Below are 15967 nucleotides of genomic sequence, written 5' to 3' on the forward strand. Positions count from 1 at the left end.
GGATCAAATGACACAACTCGTCTCATTTGGGTCAACCAGATCAAATGACACAATTGTCTCATTGGCACCAACCGACCTAAGTCACACAACTGTCTCATTTGGCCTAACCGGATTAAATAACACAGCTGTCGCATTAAGATTCCTTGTTGTTCAAAGAACCATCTCGCGTTTGTGTTTTTCGTTCCGTTAACGTGACGAAAACACGTAGACTTTAATTTTCACGTTTCCGTAAGACATAAACATAACGGAAACATGGAGTTGCATGTTTCCGCCACGTTTCAGAAATACGGAAACATGTGATTTCGTCCTGTGCAATGTTTCAGTCAATCACCAGCAGGTGGTTATCCAACCAACATCGAAGCACATAAAATGCATCTTTGACACGAAAAGTTTCCATTTGGTTCTACCGTTGACGAAGGCAGGGTGCACACAAAAAAAGACATATATAAATTTGCATTTTTGATATCTATTTGCATTTTTGACGTCCGTCATAATCAAACGTCGAACGGTTTCTTTCCCAATCATCTTCTCGTACTTTTATTCGATCGAGAGGAAAGCGTTGTGGACTTTTGTTTTTCTCTTTTTCCCTAATTCCTCTTTCTTACAGAGATTATTCTCTGGCTGTAAGCGATCGAAGGGCAACTCATGACATAAGCGCAAAATAGGTTTAACTAATTACATACTACTTTTGAACGACGCCTGTCAGCAGACAACCTGCAGACAGATCGATGATTCTGTCAAAACCTTATATAGAAGCTTGCTAAGTGACAACTAAAGGTTGTCTTTCTCAATCTTTTACATCCAACCTTTGGAATAAGTCGAATACAAAAGCAGAATTACATAACCAAACATCAGGTAATTTTCGCTTCTTACACTGCTAATGTTTTTAAATACATGTAATTGTAATTATAAAAGCAGATTCAAAGGTCTGTGAAAGCGAGGTCAAAATATCTATCAGTTCATGTTCGGTTGAAGAATTTAGCTTTTCGGAAACAGAGGGGCAAATTTAACGTGATTGTAGCTTTCAAGCTTCCTTTCGATCAGATACTGCGGAAGACATGAACTCTTGAAATGTGTGGTATGGAAAATTTTCATTCCTAACTGAAAAGACAATGACGCAAATTTCTTGAAAAACAACATCAGCTTTCCAATGTTCTGCTTTACTCAGCAACATCAGTGCATTTTGGTAGAAGAGACTTAAGAATTCGTGTCGTAAAGTCGTGATAAACAAATCGGGCTCCCGCTTCGCGGTCGTCCGACTTTGTTATCACTCGATCACTCGTATGATTACAGGCCGAATTGGGCTACACTCGTTTCTATTGCCATAACAAAATATGCTTTGAAAAGTTTTATTACAATCAACAAATGAAAATCAGTTAAACAGATGGGTTAGGAAATGCGAAATTCTAATTTCAACAAAAAATATATCGGCAATCGATCCTCTATAATTTGCCTTACCAGTGTAGGACAACTCCGCTTTTCACAGGTTAGAACATGAACGTCTTCATGATGCTACTGACTGTGACCACTGCAGTGTACAGTTCATCATCAGCTCTACAGGGCCGATCATCCTTCATTAAAATTGTGAAAGATTATTACCTAACCGGTCATGTCATAGATCGTCAGAAGGCGTCCAGCGTTTTATCCTGCGTCCATCTCTGCCTGAGAAGCCGTCCACTTTGCCTCTCGGTGAATTACAAGGAACAAGAAAGAACCATGATTTGTGAACTAAACGATGAAGGAATAGTAGGTGCTGGAGATGATACCTCTTCCCTTCTACCTATGCGTGGATTCATCTTTGCACAGTTGTTTAATCTCACGGTTAGTTAACCTCCGTTAGAGTTAGTCTTTCTCTTGATTATGAGTTGTAGGATAAACTATTACACTGGAGCAATGAAACATCTGTCGCTGCCTGATTCTGAATCCCTTGGCATATGCTCCACAGGCTTACGTTTACGTTCTTAATCCTATTTTGTTTAAGTGTCGAGGCCTTTCTCTCACACGCAAACCATATTGGAAGAGTTTATTTTTTTAAACAGAATGTACACGCGTGTATGAAAACACTTAACAAGAACTTTTATCAGCGTTTGTGTGTGGAAAGAACACTTCGGATTCGTTTACGAACACTCACGTAAATGTAAACAAAGGTAAACATCAACCCTGTCTCAGTTGTGAGCCACTCGCCAAACCAAGTTAAAATGCGCCTTGCTTTTTTCTCAACAAAGGCCTAAAGTAGTTGCCCACTCTAGGGCAGGTGCAGAATTGTTTCGGGGGGTTCGGCCGAACACCCTACAATGAAATGAAAAACATTTCAATACGCGCGGTTTCTGACGAGTTGATGGACATAAAAATTTTAAATAGTTCAAAACAGAGATTTTTTCAATGGCATTAATGAACTACAATCATCGGCTCAAAAAACCTGGATATATCACCTTTCCGACGATCTAGATTTCAAAATACTCTGGTGAAAGCATGCCCCCGACCCCTTGGATAGGCTCCCTTCAGCAGACGTTTACCCGAACCCCCGTTCAGTACATCCTGGAACCGCTCCAGGTTGGAAAGGAAAGCGAGGGTGGATTTGCTTGTGTCAACATTCAGTCGTGTTTTTAGTTTAAACCTGGCTGCATTTCATGATATCAATGGCAAAGTTCTGTGTGAATTACTTCCATCGGATTTGTACAACAACTCAGACAACCTTGTCCCTAGTCAGAGTCACCATCACTATAGTATCGTAGTGAGTCGGACATGAAAAACATTGACTCTCTTTTTATGAAAGGAAAAGGCAAGGAATTACAGACAATTTATTGTGGAAGTTTTTTCTTTTTTAGCTTTTTCAATAATACGCTTAAGGCTAACTGATCCAATCTGATAACTGTAACATTTGAGCTCTATGTTTTTCTTTGGAAGTTTCTCCTCAGTGGAAGGAGGACAGTGTGATTAATTGCAGAAATTGGGAGAGGGGTTATTTAAGCGGAAGACTTACAAAGAATTTTTGGGTATTAGCGGGGAAGGTTTATTTAGAGATATACAGACTCTATTGTAAACACGGTCCGTGATGATATTTAAAATGATTGGTGCCACATCTTTCTCCTTTCTTTCTTATTTTTATATATTTTCTTTAGTCTCCATGTTTCAAATGGCCTTGTCAGAACAATGGGAAATGTGCGGTACAGTACGAGAAGAACAGTTACGTGTGCATTTGCGCGAAAGGATACACAGGGGAACATTGCGAAACGGGTGAGACATAATTTAGTGTACATTTACAAGACTGCTTCAAACTTAACTGACGGCGTAATTCTCTTCCATTACCGGAGAATGACTTAGAACTTTGCTGTTTACCACTTTCTTGTCCTCGTCGAATATTTCCAAATTCTTCCTTTAATTCATTCCGACCCAAGTTAATTTCGTTTAATGTTTAGATATGGACGAGTGCAGTGCTTCCATCCGGCCTTGTGACGTTAATGCAAACTGCCAGAACACCTATGGCTCCCACAAGTGTTCCTGTAAAAATGGATTCTATTAGTCACACTACTTATAGTCAGTTTATTAGTTAGGCTATAACTAATTCCTCTCCACCAGTTTTGATAACTTCATCTTTTTTTAAATAAGCTTGCGCTCACTGACCAAAAACAACATTTTCATACGGACAGCTTTTGGCCTCTGGTGTAAGGCTTTCAAAGATTTATTTGACAAGGGGCTAGAAGAAAATGTACGGTTTATAAAACATAGGATTATTTCTTTGCAACAGCTAAGAACCATTATCTTTTTCACATTTCCAAACTTTCTGGCCGATTGTGGATATCAGGTGGTAAAACCGAGAAAGTGCCCCCCGCCCGCATTTTTTCCTATTAGACTAGAAAGCGAGGCTCTGAAAATTGCAATCGGTGCCCTAAATCCGTAGTTATATCGATCTACCTCTGGCTCAAAAGTTGGTCTTTAAAGAGTGTCTGAATGTAGTGATAGTTTTTACGGCTAACGGTTAATATTTTTCATTATAGTCACCGCTTTTTTTATTTTTTATTATTATTTTTTTTTTTACCACCGATAAAAACAGAAGAAGGGTGGGAACATTGCACAATTCGTTTCAAGTTAGAAAGAGAATACAGAGCTATCCTCTACAATATTCCCATCATATGCCAGAAAGACGTAGAAATAAAATTAAAATGTCCATGCACTATAATAATAATAATAATAATCAAAAAACAGAAAATATGAGAACTGTTTTTTCACTACAGGCTGGACTCTTATTGCTCGATTCTCAAACAGCGATGGCAAAAATTGGATGCGTGACGATGGTAGATGGTGGTATGACCAACAAATTGCCATTGGAGCGATAAACAACCCTTCAAAGAACGACGATATGATTTCAACAGCCTTTTGGTCAGTCAGCGGCAGAGAATTAAAAATCACGCGCAGTGACGACCCCAGTCACACTCCTCTGTTACAGACCACAGGTAATTGTTTGGCTGGACAAACATTCCGATCTAAAATCACAAGTTATGGCGACTTTAGAAATGGCAAGGTCTGGGCCAGTGATCAGTGTCGAGGAAGTTGTGCAGTTCAATATGGCGGACAGTACAAGTCAACAGACGGGTTTCAACAGGCTGATTGCAATGGAAGCATCCAAAGCGCTGACAAGATCGGCTTCTGGTGTGATGTGGGTTGGGATGGAGCAGTGATGATGATTGGAGGAGGAGGAGGTAGCTGTGCACGTGCTGATCATGGGATTGGGATCACAGAAACTGACGCTGCTTCTTTCGTTGAAATAGGTCATGGTGAAACTGAATATGACTTTGGTTATGATGCCAGGCCAAACTCCCCTCTAGACCAGTCCTACTCGTTGAACTTATGGATCCGTTGAAAATTATACGATCTTTCTTTTTCAAACTAAGATTAGGACTGAAGAACGTTGAAAAGGATAATGCTCATTTCTTGTCACTTTATTATCCTAGTTTCATTGTCAAACGTACATGAAAGCTTAAACCTCCACCGTTGTACAAGGGGGGGGGGGGAGGGATTGGTTGGAAGTCTCCCTTGCGTTTTATTTACCTTGCAATATTTCTCAAGGTTTTTACATTTAATAGATAGCCTTTGTCTACGAGATGCTGTTGATATCATGGGATACATATGCAAATCGCGCTGTGGTGATTCGGTGACGTCAACCAACATGGCAGACTTGTTTTAGATATATCGCTTTTTATACTATAAATTTTGGCTTTTTTAAAACAGCAGTAGCTTTCGAAGTTGACAAAAAATAGAAAATAAGACTCAGAAAATAGTTTATAGGTTTACTGTATTTCACTTTAAAAATCAAAACCGTTAATTCTCTCGTTGTTTACATTAACCCTTAAACCACAATTTACTTGTTATGATATAATATCTCTTCACCTTTTAAATATGACTTTGGTTATGATGCTCAAATACATGACAACCAATCCCAGTCCTAGTCGTTGAACTTGTGGATCTGTTAAAAATTATCTGCTAAAAGGAACCGTGGAGAGGACGGTATTAATTATTTATTTTCACTCTGTGATCCAAGTTATTTGATCATTTAAAAATGGTCACTAACATCGCATCTTTTCCCTCTCAAAGCAAAGCTACGAAAGGGAAAAGATCTTAAGATTTTCACATCTTTAGATCTTCATTGGCAACGAATTGCAATTAAGTTCTTTTTCCTAGAAAGTCATTTTCATTAGAATTGTTTTAACAGACTCATTACTAAACTTGTTGAGGAGATCTGAAGTATTTTTCATTGATTGTGTAGTGATGAATTGGTGAAACTTTATCATACACCTATTGTTTAATTGAATGAGCATAAAGAAATAAATGGGTAATTAGATAAACACATTGCTGTTTTGATAAACATCCTTGGTGAAAGATCCCTTATTCCGCCATAAAAATAAAAGGTAGAAGAGGTTGAAGTCTTTGGTAAGAGATTGCAAAAAAACATTTTCATTATAAATATCAGTTCTCCATTCCAAATCTTTTTCATTTTAATTTCATTTAGCATGAAAAAAATATTCATTGTTAAATCTCCAGGAGGGTCTGGTCCATTTTTTATAGTCTCACTAAAGAAACTTATCAATCTCCCCTTTAGTCCATCTAAGCTAGGCCCTTATAAATTGTGTTAGCCTATTTTTTGGCATAAAAAACGAGCATTGTTTTTGTTCTTTGTGTTAAAGTAGCACTACAAGTCAGCATAATTTCACTGAGGTTTTTTGAAAGAAGAATTATCAGAGTCAGATGTGCGAGATCTCTGAGACTGATTTTTTTCAAGCTCGGTCAATGGTTTAGTCTATTTTCAGTTTTGCAATGTCCTGGTGGCAGAAGATCTCCGCAAAACTGAGTCGTTTGTCAACTAAAGGATTGAGAACACCGGAAGTAAAGATTGTATCAGTCCCGGTTCCAGCTTTCACGGTGAAAAGAATAGCGTTTAAGGGAAACGTGATACTAACATAATACATTTTGACATGTTAACTCGCCGCTTCTAGTCTTAAATGAAGTGCAATAGTTATTGTGTTTTATCAGAGCAAGAGTCCAAACGTCCATGAGATTAATAAAACAACTCCTTATGATTCCACATGAGAAATTGAAAATAAGAGAACACCTTAGGTGAAACCCATATTATGCAACTCTAGTCAATTTGAGGTCAACAGACAGATTTCCGGTCTCCAATCCTAAGCGTATTACGTTTACAAGTAACGCATTCGTGATAGAGGAATAAGATAAACAGGAAACTTTAGCTACTTCAGTCACTCGGGAAGAAAACAAGTACGTCAGTTTTCTTACACGTTTATTATAAACGTTGTTCAGTAGAAGAGCCCGAAATTCCCGAAAAGCTACAATGGACTCTACAGAGAGAGCTCACAGAAAAAGGACAGACGACGTCTTTCGAAAGAGCTCATCGGTTCTTTCTTTTATTTCAATTCTACTGATTATTGCGCTGTTCCTGAGGATGGAGATGATCAACAAGCGAACGCAAATCAATGAACTGCGTATTTTGGCCGTTGAAAGTCGCATGAAGACGACAAATGAAGCAGACAAAAACGTCGAGGACAAGCTGAAAACGTTTACAGGTACATGCAAATACAAAACTATTTACTTTGATCCAAACGACGTTAATTTGAAGTATGATATGAATTAATTTAGCTTCTAAAATTCGATTCCCCGCAGGGAAGAATAGGAAATGACGAAAATGGCAAAACCGCCTTAATTGACCAGGTGTTTATTTATGAGCTCCAGATGTTTGATGAGAACTGACCATGAACTTTTCGATATGATGGAGATCATGATAGGCTGTAGTCATGCGAAAAACCCATATCATTTTGGCAAGATGATTAGGTCAGTATTTGTTGCACAACGGGTTCATAATCTCAACCCACATACCTTAAGACTACAAAAAACAATATGCAAACTTAAAATACTAAAAGTGAAGTTCAGGTTGGCAAGATGTAACAGTTGCTTGTGATGCTTCTCTTTTTCACGTAAAGAAAGGATATTATTATGACTAAAATATAACATTGCATAACCTTTGACGGTTTATGCGGAAACATGACTTGATAAAATTATCTCAACTATCATTGAAATGGGAACGTTTTAATGGTCCTGTACGAAATATTCAGAGAGGATTGTTCTAATTGGTTATGAGCCGATGAAATAAGAAAATTAATTTAAAAAGGTATGATTAGGCTGCTTAATGTTGAACAAAGTTTGTTAATGCTTAGATATATGATTTCCAAATCACACATCTTAAGGAACCAGTCATATTTTATCGTCTAGGGGGGGAGGGGGTAAGGTCGGAGGTTTATGGTTGTTTCGGGCTCTTTAGTATTTTAACTTTCTCCCTTATTCTTGGTTTTCACCCAAGTTACTTTTGTCTTGACGGCGGTTGCTATCCGCCATGTTGGTGCTCAAGCAAATAGTTACAAATGCGCTTGTAGTTAGGTAAAAGTGAAAAAGTAGAAATGATTCTTTGTGTAGTTTTCGGCTGTGGCACCAGAACTGATCAGGACAAAGGAATTGGATTTTATCGAATACCATCAGTTTTTAAAAGTTAGTCTTCTTTCGAAGAAGAATTGAAAACAGAGAGGAGAGAGAACTGGATACAATCGATAAGTCGCGGCGACACGATGTAAGAAAAAAGATAAAGACCGGCATGGACTCCCTGGGTGGTCTTCGAAGTTGCGTCGCATTATCTCCTTGAAATTACATTTTTGCTCTCACAAGCATGTCTTAAAGGAATTTCTCTTTGGTGAGAGATGATCGGAGGTTTTGTAAGATTTTTTTTCAGCAAGGGCTTATTGTGTATCAGACTCAAATGCTCCATCAATATTTGTTTTAAATTTTTAACTGCCGGGTGGTACTTTATGACAAAAGCCAATAAACGTTCGTGACCTTTCGGCTTTTGTGTATGTTTAAGGGCCGATTGTCAAGAGGCAAAGTTGATCCCTGAAAGAGACCTTTCTATGATGTTTTCTGGGTACCCTCTTGCTTTGAGGCGTTGTTTGAATTTCAAACGGCCCTCTTCAAATGTTTTTTCGAAGAGTTAGTTCTAAGCAATCTTATTGCTTCGCCTTTAATGAAATCATGTTTTACGCCTGGTGGGTGGCACGAGGCGAAGTACGTAAATTGGAATTAAGGTCTCGGTCGGCTTGTAATGGGTTTTGATGTTCAAGATGAAATCTTTTGCAAATCTTTCCCCTTTAAACACTGTCGTATTGAGAAAAGTGATTTGGTTCTCTGATATTTCGGCCGTGAATTTGAAAGTATGGTCGAGATAGTTTGCTCGTCTTAATAAACCGATCCAGCACTTTTCTGTCGCATCCCAAAGGGAGAAAATGTCATCGATGTAACGTTTCCATTCTCTTGGCTTGATTTTACCTTGTTGAATTAATTTCGTTTCAATTTCCGCCATGAAAATATTGGTCAATGACACTGCCATTTTCGTACCCTCAGTGGTTCCATGTGTTTGGAGGAAGTTCTCCTCATTGAATTACAACGAATTTTCTTTAAGGATTAAGCCAAGCATTTCCCCTAAGTAGTGCGTTCGGATCGTGCGTTATGATTGTGGAACATTTCCTATGTTTCACATACTATATTCGTTCCTTCTTCTTGACGTATATCTGTGCATCCTTTTTTGCGATAATCCAAATGCCTTCAAGGGGATCGTTCATCCGCTGCGAATGTCTCACCTTCGCTACAACAACAATCTTGTTTACAATCTCTGCTCCTTGAACTGATGTTACGAAGCCAGACACTATTTGGTTGTAAGCTTCAAGACTTTTGAATGTTTTAAATTGCTTATTTGTCAGGAATAACTTGTCTCCAGAACAAAATAAGAAAGAAGGTGCGAGACTTCTATCGACGGCAGACATTCTGCTTGGAATGGCTACTGGATCGACACCAATCACCAAAAAGTTTCTTAAGTTATCGCTCTCGAATGTGGCTTTCTAGGCCTTCCGCATAGTTCGAAAGCACAGGTATTCTAAGGAGAATATTCTCTTGTGATTCTGGATTTTTTTCACCAGAAATATTCATAAAACAAAGTATTTGAGAGAGGGCACTGTAGAGATGGCAATATATTTGCACACCTGAGGTGGGCACCAACATGGTGGACGCTTAATTTGCATAGATGTATGACCGTCAATTTTCTACAGCCCCCCTTTACATTCTGTTAGTGACCACTGATCCTCCCCTCTGTTCCCGATGAAAACCACGTGATTCCCACAAAATTCCCCGATCCCAACCCCTCGCGACCAATAATGACTGGCCAAGAGATTTGTCCTTTGTGACTTACCAAGTGGTCTTTTTGCATTAAAGACGATGATGTTTAATGCAGAATTAAATTGTTTTAAAACAAATAGTGAAGCTCCCGCACCCCAGGATAATTATTTTATTTTTCTAAAAATATTTAAAACTCTTGACCATTTTTTTTCCACTTTTTTCATACAAAGATTTCGAAAGTGTTATGAGAAAACATCCAGTGGATCATCGCAAAAGAGAGAAAAGAAATATTGCTCCAAATCCAACGGCAGGAACTGTAACTTTACAACAAATCCGCCAAGAAATAAACAACAAGTTCATTGAAGTTTGTAACTCCTCAGACAGAATATGCCAGGCAGGACCTCCGGGACCGCCAGGAGCCCTTGGGTATCCCGGATATAAGGGAGAAAAAGGGGCCTCTGGAAAGGTAGGACCACCAGGCCCATCGGGGCCTATTGGGGCTCCAGGTGTGGGTGGCAAAAGAGGACCCGTAAGACCTCAAGGAGTAAAGGGCGACAAAGGCGACAAAGGGTCTGTTGGAGCTCCTGGAATTAAAGGAGATACTGGAGCGAAGGGTCGTCACGGACAGAAAGGATCTATTGGCTTAAAAGGGAACAAAGGTATCAGAGGATTGGTTGGTATTCAGGGACCAAAGGGAGAATGTGTTGTTCCACCGAAGATCATTGTGTATCCATTATCTCAGGAAGTCTTTATCAACGAGACAGCAATATTCTTCTGTTGGGTTCAAGGCCAGACGTCCTCCAAAATAACATGGCGTAAGCTTGGAGGTACCCTATCTGATGCTACCGTGAAAGATGGTGCACTTCGAATTAACAGCGTTCAAAGGTCACATGTGGGGTCGTATATGTGTGCAGCTCATACCGGTCTAGGAATTTTCAGAATCGCTTGCAGTTTACTCGTAAAAGGTAGGATCTTTAACTTTAAATACTTTCCAACCTTGCATTCGAAAATTGAAGGAGTCAGCAACTGCTACTCTCAAGTCATGTGTCATAGCCTGAGTCACCTTTCCTGACGCACAAGACAAAGAATAAAACTGAAGGGAATGTAAAAATGTCTCAATCGAATACTACTACCCAATCTGATCCTTGCGACATTATTTCATTTTTCATGTGATTTTATCATCTATTAGAGGAAAGTGAAGTAAAAATGAACTTGTAATAATACCGAGTGTAATTCTTTTTGCACCAGAGACGTTTACTTTTTCCTATTGCTTTTCCTTCAAATTGATAATCTACGCGCGACAAAATTTTCAATTTTCAAAAACCTACGCAAACCGCATATATCTGAGATTATTCGTGGTCTCCTATTTTGTTTGTTAACTTGATGATCTTCTTTTTGTTTAGAGATACCACAGTTTACTAACAAACCTCCACCGAAGGTCGTTGTAGAACAAGCAACAACTGTCAGCCTCTGCTGCGTGGCCACAGGTTTCCCTCGTCCTAAAGTTGAATGGACAAGGCATCAAAGGTCCACTTTGTTCTCTCCGTTTTTCCAGGAAGACGGATGTCTCGCAGTAAATACTGCAAAAGCACATGGTGAAGAAGACTACATCTGTCGAGCCACAAACAGCTTTGGGTTAACGGAAACAGTAACCACAGTGATTGCTACGAAATTAATGGGTATTATAACAGTTATTACTTTTCAACTGTACATCCAAAACACATTTCCTCTCTACGTTTTTTTTTTTATTACAAACTAGACAAGAAAATGTTTGGCAAAAGTCTTCAAATGATAAGCACAGTCTTTTTAATTTCAATCGAAAAACGCAAGCTGTTTAAAAATGTATTTAAACAGTTTGACTTGAAAGTTCTTGAAGTTTTATGTTGCGTCTTTAGATAGTTCTTGTGACCTAGTTCAGCATGGACCTTCTCGCAAAACTGATGGGATGTACTACCTACGAGCTAAAAACACTCAACCAGCCTTTCCTGTAAGTCTGAACCGTATTAAATATAGTACGTATTCCTCTCTCAAAACAACGGTAATGCAGTCGAGGCAGTCAGCAAACTTGATTACAAAAGATAAATCTTCAAATGAAATAACGGTTCAAGGCTGTATTCACGCAATAACTGGAAACTTCCAAGTAAGAACTATGATGCAAAGAGAGTGGAGACCGTTTTCTAAGAATGCTTTACACATTTCGTTGACATGGCTAAAAAAGGTTTCTCGCGCGTGGTCAGATCCTCATCTAACCTGGTTTCTCTTTGGCACTTTGAAGGACCTCGTAGGCGTCTTGATGTTGGCTAATGTTGAATTATCTTACACCTGGCCGTTACATATCAACCCTTTTTAAACAAATTATTTTGCAACAACAACAAAATCGCTCCACGAACATAAAAAGGTCAAAAGTTAACTAATGAAGCGCAATGTGAACTCTTCCTCTTGTTTTCACGGACCCTCTCGCGAAACTGCCGCGATGTACCACGTATGCGATAAAAACACTCAACAAGCCTTTCCTGTAAGTCTAAACCGAAGAAAAATGTAATATATATTCCTTCCCTAAATAACGGCAATGCAGCCATGCCGGTCAGCAACCTTGATAAGAATAGTTAAATCTCCAACTAAAGTAACGATTCGAGGCTGCATTCACGCAACAACTGGAAAATTTCAGACGAGAACTATGATGCAAAGAGACAGAGAGCAACAGACTCTATGGTGAGTAAGGCCCATTACGAACTTCAATGACATGTTAAAAAACATGACGCTCAAGACATTGATGACCCTAGAGGTCTGCACAACGCATGTCATATAGGAACTTCTTAATAAGCCTTGCTAATCATAGTGTCTCTGGTTGAGCATCGGAGCGCGGGATCCGAACGTCTGAGGTTCGATTACTCATGGGGACTCAGACATTTTCTTTTTCCCACGGTTGTGACAAGACGAAAAAAGATGTTTCTCTATTTCTTCACCGAGCTCATGACTTACTATCTTTTTTAATGTTCTTGTAACAAAATATTTAAATTGTTAAAATGTATATTTTTAAGACATGAAACAATGCATTTTTTCACGGTTCGATATCAGTGAAGCACTCATTTTTTTTTTTACTGTAGGTCTACTGCGAATTGACAACAGACGGTAGAGGCTGGACTATTATTGCCCGCTTTTCAAATAATGACGTCAAGAACTGGATGGCTGACACTGGCCATTGGTGGTACGACCGTCAAGTTGCCACTGGAAAGACAGAGAGTCCCTTTATAAACACTGACATGATCTCACCAGCATTTTGGTTGGTCAGAGGAAGCGAATTTAAGATCACGCGTAGTGACGACCCTAGTCACACTCCTCTGTTACAGACCACAGGTAACTGTTTGGCTGGACAAACATTCCGATCTAAAATCACAAGTTATGGCGACTTTAGAAATGGCAAGGTCTGGTCCAGTAATCGGTGTCTGGGAAGTTGTACGGTTCAATATGGCGGACAGTACAAGTCAACAGACGGGTTTCAACAGGCTGATTGCAGTGGAAGCATCCAAAGTGCTGACAAGATCGGCTTCTGGTGTGACTATGGTAGTGGGGATGGATCAGTGATGATGATTGGAGGAGGAGGACATAGCTGTGCACGTGCTGATCATGGGATTGGGATCACAGAAACTGACGCTGCTTCTTTCGTTGAAGATGGTGGTAGTGTAACTGAATATGACTTTGGTTATGACGGTTTAACAAATACAGTTCCATCTCAATCCTACTCGTTGAACTTATGGATCCGTTAAAACATTATAAGATCTTTCTTTTACAAACTTGGTTCAGAACTGAAGACCGCTGAAAAGAAAGATGTTGCTTATTTCTTGTCACCTTATTATTCAAGTTTAATTTTCAAAACGTAAATAAAAACTTATACCCTCACTGTGGTACAAGGGGAGTGGAAGGGGTTAGTTGGAACCCTGCCATGCGTTTTCGTTACATTGCAATATTTTGAAAAGTTTTTACCTTTAATAGATGGCCTTATGTCGTCCACAAGATGTTGTTAATATTATGGGATTCGTATGCAAATTTCGCTGCTGAGACTCGGTGACGTCATCCAACATGGCAGACTTTTTTCAGATTTTTCTTTGCCTGGCCCCGTATATTGTACTTTCTTGTTTGTAGCGCGTTGTGGAAAGAGTACAATATCTGCGTCATCTGTTTGTCTTCCAAAAAGTAGATTGAGAACTATATTGCTAATATCTAGAGTAAACCAATCACGATGTGAACAAAATATAAATATTTACGCTTGATATGTAACATGCATCTTACCTCAATGTTTTTTTAAACATAAATTAAATTTAATCTAAGTGGACTCCTTCTATCTTTATAAATGCAGGAATACTACCCGGGCTTGTCCGCCTCCACAATAATGTAAATCATATTCCTTTTTAGCTGTTGTTTGAATGTAGTAGAAAATTCATTAGAGTTCATTTAGTGGGATTCTCATGGAAAGAAATTTCTCGAGATCTGAAACAGAGTTTTCCAATATGGACATGTCAACGGCTTATACTTCCGAAAATAGTGTCTTTTCAATTGAAAATTTCAGTTCCGGTATGCAAAACTACTAGATCTGGGGTATCCACGTGTAAAGGCTTATGGAAAAACAAGAGACCACAAAAAGAAGAGGAAAAAACGGGAAACACTTGCATTTGAAACATGGGAAAAGTTAAAAATGAAATCAAGGTTTACATTTCACCCGCTAAATCGATACCTGCAGGACTAATACTGCTCCTCAGCTGTTTGTTTTATAATAATACATATAAAACGTCGGATATTAACAACAAAACGCACAAATGCTACGTCTCTATAGCATTTTCTGCCTATAAACAAGCTTGTGTTAATTTTTCATTTCAGGAGAAGCACACCTCGCCTCATTCCATTGGTATAAACGGGTAATATCTCAGAAAATAACGAATCCATGTAATCTTTTTTGGCGTTAACTACCTCTAGAACTGGTTATTTGGAAGAGAAACCAGATAATTAACATGAAAGATGTTGGGAATTGCGCCTGAATGTTTCTCGAACGAAAAAAAGCATATGCCAAACAATCACATTTCAAAATCGTGAGCGTGGGTTGTTAACTGATCTATCCTAGGCGGCATAGACAACCACGCTTTAAATAATTTATAATGCTGAAAAAGCCAAATAACATTAAACATTTACTGCTTTGCGTTACAGAAACAAACGAGGGCAGTAGTCTTCTAATGGTCGTTGAATTAGGACCCAAAACCTTGATGTCTAGTCGCGCAACATCCTAAAATCGTCAGCAGTTAACGAAGCGTCTGTCGCTGTATATATTTCAGTTGTATATGATGTATTTGAAAGATCAATGCTTCCTTTTCACAGTGCTTCCCTTTTGTTTTGCGTCTGTTCTTTTCTTCTCATGGTTTCATTGCCGGGCTGTTGCAGACCAAGGTGATATAATTATTATCATGTTACTAGTTATTTAGTAAACTGGATATTTTTGCTGGAATAGCATTCAAAGTTTTCAGATGAACTATATTTTCGGTTCATTTTTGGTAATGTTACGCTAAAGGCTGCCATCTCCTTCGTATCCCCATGGCATTCTTTCACACCTACTTCAGAATGCAGTAAAGATCAATTTTTTCCTCGAAAATACCGGAGTGAGGGAAAAAGTTTGGGCTTGTGTCTTGGGTGAAATGCTGAAAATTGTTGCCAAGACACAAATTAACTTGTTCATCAAAAGCGGAGTCCTATCATGAGATGATTAACAACTTAATGGAGAAAGCAATGATATAAATAGTGTTTCTGAGAATAATAGCAAAATATAAGAGGAGGAAGAAAGGAAAGGAAAAATAGGTAGAGGAGTATGAGTGAAATTTTGATTCTCCATGCATCTGCTCAAAAATTGTTTGTTTCTTGAAAAGTGCTGCAACTGTTTTGTCCCGAAAAAGAGTCAGTAAGTTTGAAGAATATCAACTTCTACGGAAAATTAAGTGACAGGTATCTTAAGAACACTCATAATGTTGAAGAATCCATGACGACAAGTTTGTTTCATCGATCCCTTTGCTGAATTTTCTCTTTGTTATTGTCCTCATAAAGAGTATAAGAAAAATATTTTCGTGAAAACTTGCCAGCTCTAACTGGTTGATTTTCTGAAGTCACGTCTGATGTTAGATTTTGTCAGTTTACAAATACAAGATGGCAGAGAAAAACAGGCGTGGTGTAATATAAAGGGGGTATGTTTCTAAAGAAACTGTGG

General features: G+C 38.7%; 2 protein-coding genes across 4 annotated transcripts; both read left to right on the top strand.

Moving 5' to 3' along the window:
• Window positions 1-755: 755 nt before the first annotated feature.
• LOC131780202 (uncharacterized) lies at window positions 756-5904 on the top strand. The gene is made up of 4 exons (XM_066166969.1): window positions 756-855; window positions 1487-1821; window positions 3123-3237; window positions 4236-5904. The coding sequence occupies exons 2-4, from the start codon at window positions 1495-1497 to the stop codon at window positions 4859-4861; spliced, it is 1068 nt and encodes a 355-aa protein (XP_066023066.1). The 5' UTR covers window positions 756-855; window positions 1487-1494; the 3' UTR covers window positions 4862-5904.
• Window positions 5905-6770: 866 nt separating this feature from the next.
• LOC131780198 (uncharacterized) lies at window positions 6771-13922 on the top strand. 3 transcript variants are annotated; one of them, XM_066166952.1, is made up of 5 exons: window positions 6771-7076; window positions 9954-10688; window positions 11127-11402; window positions 11619-11710; window positions 12831-13922. In XM_066166952.1, exons 1-5 carry the CDS (start codon window positions 6845-6847, stop codon window positions 13488-13490), a joined length of 1995 nt encoding a protein of 664 aa, XP_066023049.1. In that variant the 5' UTR covers window positions 6771-6844; the 3' UTR covers window positions 13491-13922. The 3 variants fall into 3 exon arrangements, with proteins under 3 accessions (XP_066023049.1, XP_066023050.1, XP_066023051.1); XM_066166953.1 differs by having other exon boundaries at window positions 10104-10688; XM_066166954.1 differs by lacking the exon at window positions 6771-7076 and adding an exon at window positions 7265-7341.
• The last annotated feature ends 2045 nt before the right edge of the window (window positions 13923-15967 follow it).

Source organism: Pocillopora verrucosa, chromosome 5 (assembly GCF_036669915.1).
Source record: "Pocillopora verrucosa isolate sample1 chromosome 5, ASM3666991v2, whole genome shotgun sequence".
NCBI classification, from domain to species: Eukaryota; Metazoa; Cnidaria; class Anthozoa; order Scleractinia; family Pocilloporidae; genus Pocillopora; species Pocillopora verrucosa.

Excerpts from the sequence above, each read along its gene's own strand:
- LOC131780198 (XM_066166952.1), top strand. The coding sequence starts at position 6,845 with ATGGACTCTACAGAGAGAGCTCACAGAAAAAGGACAGACGACGTCTTT. Across the intron at positions 11,403-11,618 it reads GATTGCTACGAAATTAATGG|ATAGTTCTTGTGACCTAGTT; the intron begins GTATTATAACAG and ends TTGCGTCTTTAG. Across the intron at positions 11,711-12,830 it reads ACACTCAACCAGCCTTTCCT|GTCTACTGCGAATTGACAAC; the intron begins GTAAGTCTGAAC and ends TTTTTACTGTAG.
- LOC131780202 (XM_066166969.1), top strand. The coding sequence starts at position 1,495 with ATGAACGTCTTCATGATGCTACTGACTGTGACCACTGCAGTGTACAGT. Across the intron at positions 1,822-3,122 it reads CACAGTTGTTTAATCTCACG|TCTCCATGTTTCAAATGGCC; the intron begins GTTAGTTAACCT and ends TATTTTCTTTAG. Across the intron at positions 3,238-4,235 it reads AGGGGAACATTGCGAAACGG|GCTGGACTCTTATTGCTCGA; the intron begins GTGAGACATAAT and ends TTTTCACTACAG.